Source organism: Meleagris gallopavo, chromosome 1, assembly GCF_905368555.1.
Source record: "Meleagris gallopavo chromosome 1, MGAL_WU_HG_1.1, whole genome shotgun sequence".
In the NCBI taxonomy this organism is placed as follows: Eukaryota; Metazoa; Chordata; class Aves; order Galliformes; family Phasianidae; genus Meleagris; species Meleagris gallopavo.
Window position 1 is genome coordinate 115,465,870 of NC_139404.1, and position 6,114 is coordinate 115,471,983.

The window sequence follows — 6,114 nt, forward strand, 5'->3', positions numbered from 1 at the left end:
TCCCCTTCCCCCCTTTCCCACCCAGCAGCACTTTACCTTCGAGACACTGCAGCAGCACAGGGATCTCAGCCGCCCACATGGCCCCCACAGCTCTGTGGATCCTGCTGTGGAGGTTTTGCATGAGCAGCAAGGCAGCAGCTTGGAGTTCACTGCCTGCAGCAGGGCTCCCAGCCACCACCTGAGCGAGAGCAAGGAAAAGCAGGGTCACTTCTGCAGCAAGGGTAGGAGGGAAGCAGCTTGGCTCTGCCCTGGCAGGCAAGGAGCAGCCAACAGCTTTGCCCATGGCTATGCTGCTTCCTCCTTCGGTCTCGGGGCACCAGCCTTTGGAGCATCTACTCACCAACAGGCGTGCCAGCAGTGTCTGGGGAGTCAGCAGTGGGCCTGCGAGGAGAAAGAAGTGCTGAGTAAGACTCCAAGACACTCTGTGCCCTGCCACGTGTACCTCCACTGTCCTTTCTGGGTGCTAACACAGGTCAGCAGAACTCACTGGGGGAGTTTCTGCTCCTACCTTGAAACATGGAGTTCACGAAATGGGGATCCAGATCTTCTACCTCTTGGCATGTTAGGTCCCCTCTCTCAGCCAGGGCTCGGACACAGCGGGATACCGGGATAAGCATGCCCGAGTACTGTGCTGGTACCACAAACAGCAGCAGCCGTGGCCACAGGAGCTGTAAGGAACAAGGCAGTTGAGCATGTCAGCATTCCTGCCTCCGCTCAGAGATGAAGAGGACTCTGAATTTCCCTGAGTCTTGTGTGCTTCAGAGCATGTTGGAGGAGAGACCTGGGGTGTTGGAATGGGATGAGGAACACGTGGTGCGAAGGCAGGGACCAGCAGCAGGGCAGAGTGTGACTTACTTTGGACATCCCTTTCGCAGAGACGTCCAGTGACCCCAGGATGTCCATGCACAGCTCCTGGAGAGCTCCTTCTTCCTGGGCTTCCTGGGCAGAAAGGTCTCCAGCTGCCTGCACAACAGCGGTGTTGAAACACTGGTTACGCTCAGTTCTCAGGAGCCTCTTGGGAGGCTCAGGTGTGGCCCCACCGGTGCTTCTGTGCCAGCCTCTGAGAGCACCTCCTGGGGTCTTCCAACCAAAGATGCTGCCCACTGTCCTTACCCTTCTTTCCATGGCGCGGCTGAACTCACTGAAGATGTGCCCCACCACATCCCAAGCTGAGCAGCTCCAGGCATTAGCACTAAGCAGATCATTGATGAAATGCAGAATGGCCTTCCTCACCTGCCAGAGATCAATTGTGGGTGTGATTTTTCAGGTCAGAAGGCAAAGGGAAGCCCTTTGGGCCTGAGCAGAGACAACAAGAGCAGAGGAGAAGCCTTGGCTCCTGAGGGCCAGGCCTTTGCACCAGGCCGTGTGCTTTCCGTACACAGCACAGGGACCTGCCCACTCCACTTTGCCTGCTCTCCTCACAGGAACCATCACAACCATGTGGTCAATGCCCAAGCACTTCTCTGGACACCCAGCCCTACCCGTGTTGGCAGCAGCATCACTACCCTGACATCACTTTCCTTTCCCAAACCAGCTCACCTGGGGCCTGGGGTTGCTGCACAAATGCTGCACAGCCTCTACAATCTGGGGCAGCTGCTCTGTCAGCGCGGGTTCTGCAAGAGATGCGCAGAAGCATGAGTGGAGGCACAACCCATATGACAAAAGGGATCCCTGGAAGTCTTGACCTATGGTACTGACCATCAGAGTGAGCCAGAGCACTGAGCAGACCCAGTGCTGCCACGCATCCAGCTTCCCACTCATCACCTAGCTGCGACTCCAGAAACAGGACTGTTTCCTCTGGGCAGATTTGGGCTGTGGGGAAGAAATCCCACGCTGCATTAGCGAGCAACTTACGCCCATTCCTGAGGCTTGCGAAAGAGGTTTTGGCCAGGGCACTGCCAGCATCGCCAAAGCTCCTCTCCTTACCCTGCAGCATGATGCAGTGGGTCAGCTCTGCACTATCAGCCTCGCTGTGCTGCTTGGTGTCATCATAGAGCTGTGGGAAAAAGGTCCATTTGAGAAAATCACATCAGCACTGAGGATGGAAAAGACACTGTGCTGCCAGCTCTCGTCTCCCTTGGCACTCTCAGGAGGAGGACACGCAGACAAAATCCAGCCCACCCCACAACATCCCTGGGGGCACACGCACAGCTCTGGAGCAGCCTCGGGCATGCAGTTGCTAAGGCTGAGCTGCCTTAGTCAGGGGCTCTGAGCTTTGCAGTCTTTCTGAGACTTAGCCAAGAGGAAAACTGCTGTGTGCACAAGGATAGGCTCCCCTTACCTGGTAGAATACAGCACTGGTGATGGCCAGAAACTTGTCCTTGGGGATGGCATACTCAACTCCCTCTAAGGCCTCCAGGAAGATAGTGAGGCTCTGCAAGGCAAAAGGAGAGGAAAAAAGTACTTAAGCCACATCTAGCCACTTGGGAGTGGAGAAACTGTTTCCCAATGGTTTGTCCACTGGGAGAAGCTTCCGCACAGGCGTTCTTTTTTGTCCCCCACCTCCCAGCAGCACCAAGAAAGTCTCTCTGCTCTCAACCGAGCCCTGTTTGGGCATTGTTTGAGACATCTCCCACCCAGCAGCCCTCTTCTCCCCCATCAGGTGCAACTGGACATGGTCCCTCCTGTTGTTGAGCTCCTCAGGCACTCAGAGACCCACAGGGGTGGTAGTGAAGCCTCCTATCCCCAGGAGATGATCCCCAGTGACTCTTGGCTCCCTCCTGGCTCCTGTCCAGGTTGTTCCTTCTTTGACTGAAGAACTTGGGAAACCTCAGACCCCCCTGGAACACCGATTCCTCCTTTCTCCAAGGGCTCTCTGCCTTCTTCCTGCATCCCCCTGACCCTTCGTGACACTTCACAGGCCCCACATCCACGCTGAGCCATGCACAACATCTCACCTTGGCCATCTTGCAGGTGTCTTTTACCTCCTGACACGGGTGCACAAGCCAAAGGAGCTGCTCCCAGACATGCTCTCGGTGCAGCTCCTCTTGCAGGAGGACACTCAACATGGCAGCCACAGCCCCGAAGACGGCCTGTTTGTCCTGGAGAGGGATGGCAGAGTCTTAGCATCAAAGACTGAAGGTCTTCCCTTCCTGCAAAGAGGGCTTTCTCTTCCCCTTTCCTTTCCCCATATCCCTGTGCCCAGCAGGAGATGGGCTCGCTCTGGAGAGCAGGCAGGTTTTCCCCACACCCTCATCCCCAGCTCTCCCTGCCACAATGCTGTGACGTGCGGCTGCTTCCCGGCAGCAAGATCCAGCCCCAAGCTCTTTGCAGAGCCAGCGCACTCCCTCTCTTCACCCCTCTGCTCTCAACCCTCTGGGCACAGACAGAGCTGCTGATGTCTGAGACATGGATGTCTCCGATGCCATGCTGGGCTGGGAATGCAGCAGTGCTCACCTCTTCCTCCTGGCAGTCCTGCCAGTTCCTCACCACAGAGAAGAACAGCTCATCAAGATTCTCATAGATTTGCTCTTTCTCTGTGGCAGGCCAGGGGCATTGCTTTCCGGAGGACAAGTGAATCTTGACTCCGTCCATCCATTGTTTCACAACTGAAAACAAAACAAAACAAAACAAGAATAATAATTAAAAAAAAAAAACACAACAAAACAAAACAAGACAAAAGGGAGCCTGTGAGAATCTGCAGCAGGATGAGGTGCAAGGATTGTCCCAAGCCCCCGTACTCTGGGGCCAACACTCACCAGCACAAGCTATGCGCAGGGTCCGGCCACTCCTCACCTGGCCCACCACACTGCGCAGGCCAGCCAGCGTCAGCCACACGAAGGAAATGCACTGTGGAGCTGCAGAGAGGAAGGAGATGGGCACGTTTAGAGCCTCAACAGTGAGGGAGGAGAGACTGCAGCCCTGCATCCCCCAGCTCAATGCAGATCATGCGCAAGGGGAGAGACCCCTTCCCCCAGTTGTTACAGATGTCAGGAGGCTGAGGGCACTCTACCATAGCTGCTGAAGAGTTTGCTCAGGGTAATCAGAACAAACTCCTTGGACATCTCCCGTGTGGCCTTCAGGTGGCCCTGGAGCTCGGCCATCACCATGGTGAAGTGTGTCCTGGCCAGAGCCACCAGAACATTGCTGGCAGCCGTTCTCATGCTGTCTGTCACGCCCTGAAAAAGAGTCACTGGTGACACACGGCACAGGAGATTGCTTGAGGCCTTCCCTTGGAAGGGCTAAGCCACCACCATCCGCCAGCAGAACACCAGCGTGGGCAGATGGCTCCCTTTGCCTTCGGGAGTGACTCCTCACCTGGGCTGCTGTCAGGTCCTGGGACACCTCTGCCAGCAGCCGGTTCACCACTCCGCACGGCGGGCAGCTGTCATCTTCCCAGAGGACGTGCTCCAGCTCGCAGTACGCCTGCACTCGGTCACCCTGGGGACAGAGATAGGTCACGTTTTGCTTTGCCCTTGTTCCCGAGGAGCCGCCCGCTGCCACCCATTGCTATGCCGATGTGCTGCCGGGGCCTGGCATCCACGGGACTGTGGCACTGGGCCAGGGCAAGAACTGATGGTTGGACATCCCCAGCTCACCTCCTTGTCTTGCAGACGTTGCAGCAGTAAAGTCACGGCACAGACGGGGACAGGGCTTTCCACCCTGCCTCTCTCCCTGCGACGTGTACGTCTGGGCATGCAGCCCACACAGGCAAAGAGACCTGGAAGGAAAGAGCAGAGCAGCTGTTACAGGTACTGCTTGGAGCCAGGGCCAAGCATCCGGCCAGCTTTGGGAGGAATGCTCCTCCAGCCTCACAGTGTGGGGTCAGCTGCAATGGCACATGTGTGGTTGGCAGGGAGAGGAAAGAGAGCCTTTTCTTTGTTGAGGTACTGGGGAAACCATGGTGCTCTTAGCAGAGCAAGGCCAGTCCTGGCATGTCCTAAACAGACATTGGAGGCACATGTGTTCAGGCAGTGTCACAGTATCCAGAGAGGTGGAGGGACCTCACCTCGAAGGGCTCTCAGCCGCTCCATCACAGCAGGATGTCTCCAGATAGACACAACGCTCTCTCTGGGTTCACTTCCTGCGCGTCCCACAAGCGGACTGAGCCACCGCTCCCACCGCTGCCACAGGGGTGAAAGCAACAACTGTGACATCACAGCAAGGAGTGTCACCTCACAGAGAGTGACGTGCCCTGGGCTGGGGACCAGACTGCATGCAGGGCAACCTTGCTCACCCCAAAACACAGCATGTTTTTGTGATGCCCTCGGCTCCCGGGCAGATGTGTTTTGCACTGAAGCAGGGAATCACCTCAGTGGGTGAGGAGGGCCCCTGCCAGGGAGCTGCTGCTGGGCTCCATTGCCTGGTGTTGTCTTAGTGATTGGGCTTAGTGATTGTCTTAGTGATCCATGCCAGGAGGCACTGAGGCCCCCGTCTGCTGCCCCGACATCCTCTCCAGAGAGCTTTGCTGTCTTCTAGGGATATGTGTCAGAGATGTTAAGGAGGTTAAAAAAAAAAAAAAATCAGAACTAAAAACAGTTAGGAAAAAAGCGTTTCCTGTAAGCAGACATTTCTGTTTAATTTGTATTTTTCAAAAAGAAGTAACATTTTCCTTTTTTCTCCTCTGCTGAACCTTAAAAGTTCAAAGGAAATGCTTGATTTGAATTCATCTACATTTATCATTCATGTTAGCACATCTTGACAAAGATATCTTCTTTCTTTCCATCTTTTGCAGTCCATTTCAAAAGACAAGAGTACATTAAATTCCTATCAAAATGATTTCAAATGTAGCAAAGTCATGACATACAGTTGTCACCCTGACTGACCTCCTGCTCAAAGCAGGTGGGCTCAGCACCACACCATCTCTGTCATGGCTTTGTCTAACTTGATCTAGAACACCCCAAAGGACTGAGATTGTATCATCTCTCTGGAAAGCCCATCCCAATGCCCTGTCACTAGTAACTGAACTTCACCCGACATTCAAGCTGAAGCTGGCCTACCTTGTGGCTACTCATTTACAGTGTATCATCTTTGGCTCTGTTCCCTTTCAATAGATGTATGGAACTATTAAACTGCCCCCCCTTAGCCTCTGTCACCAGACTGAAGAAACCCAGTTCCCTCAACATCAAAAAGGCCATGTATCCATCTTTCCAGATCATCTTCTGGGACTGGGTG

At 54.7% G+C, this 6,114-nt stretch overlaps 1 protein-coding gene across 1 annotated transcript in view; it reads right to left on the reverse strand.

Moving 5' to 3' along the window:
- LOC109363693 (maestro heat-like repeat-containing protein family member 2B) overlaps nt 1–4,973 on the reverse strand; it is a 169,012-nt gene extending 164,039 nt beyond the window's left edge. The window contains exons 1-16 of the mRNA XM_085224092.1: nt 4,949–4,973; nt 4,539–4,660; nt 4,258–4,380; nt 3,953–4,118; nt 3,699–3,797; nt 3,397–3,548; nt 2,898–3,041; nt 2,282–2,374; nt 1,927–1,996; nt 1,699–1,812; nt 1,540–1,613; nt 1,114–1,233; nt 856–963; nt 509–668; nt 341–381; nt 37–178 (exon numbers count right to left, since the gene is read on the reverse strand). Of these exons, the coding sequence (XP_085080218.1) occupies nt 37–178; nt 341–381; nt 509–668; nt 856–963; nt 1,114–1,233; nt 1,540–1,613; nt 1,699–1,812; nt 1,927–1,996; nt 2,282–2,374; nt 2,898–3,041; nt 3,397–3,548; nt 3,699–3,797; nt 3,953–4,118; nt 4,258–4,380; nt 4,539–4,660; nt 4,949–4,973 (1,753 nt within the window). The remainder of the gene's footprint in view (nt 1–36; nt 179–340; nt 382–508; nt 669–855; nt 964–1,113; nt 1,234–1,539; nt 1,614–1,698; nt 1,813–1,926; nt 1,997–2,281; nt 2,375–2,897; nt 3,042–3,396; nt 3,549–3,698; nt 3,798–3,952; nt 4,119–4,257; nt 4,381–4,538; nt 4,661–4,948) is intronic.
- Nucleotides 4,974–6,114: the final 1,141 nt, after the last annotated feature.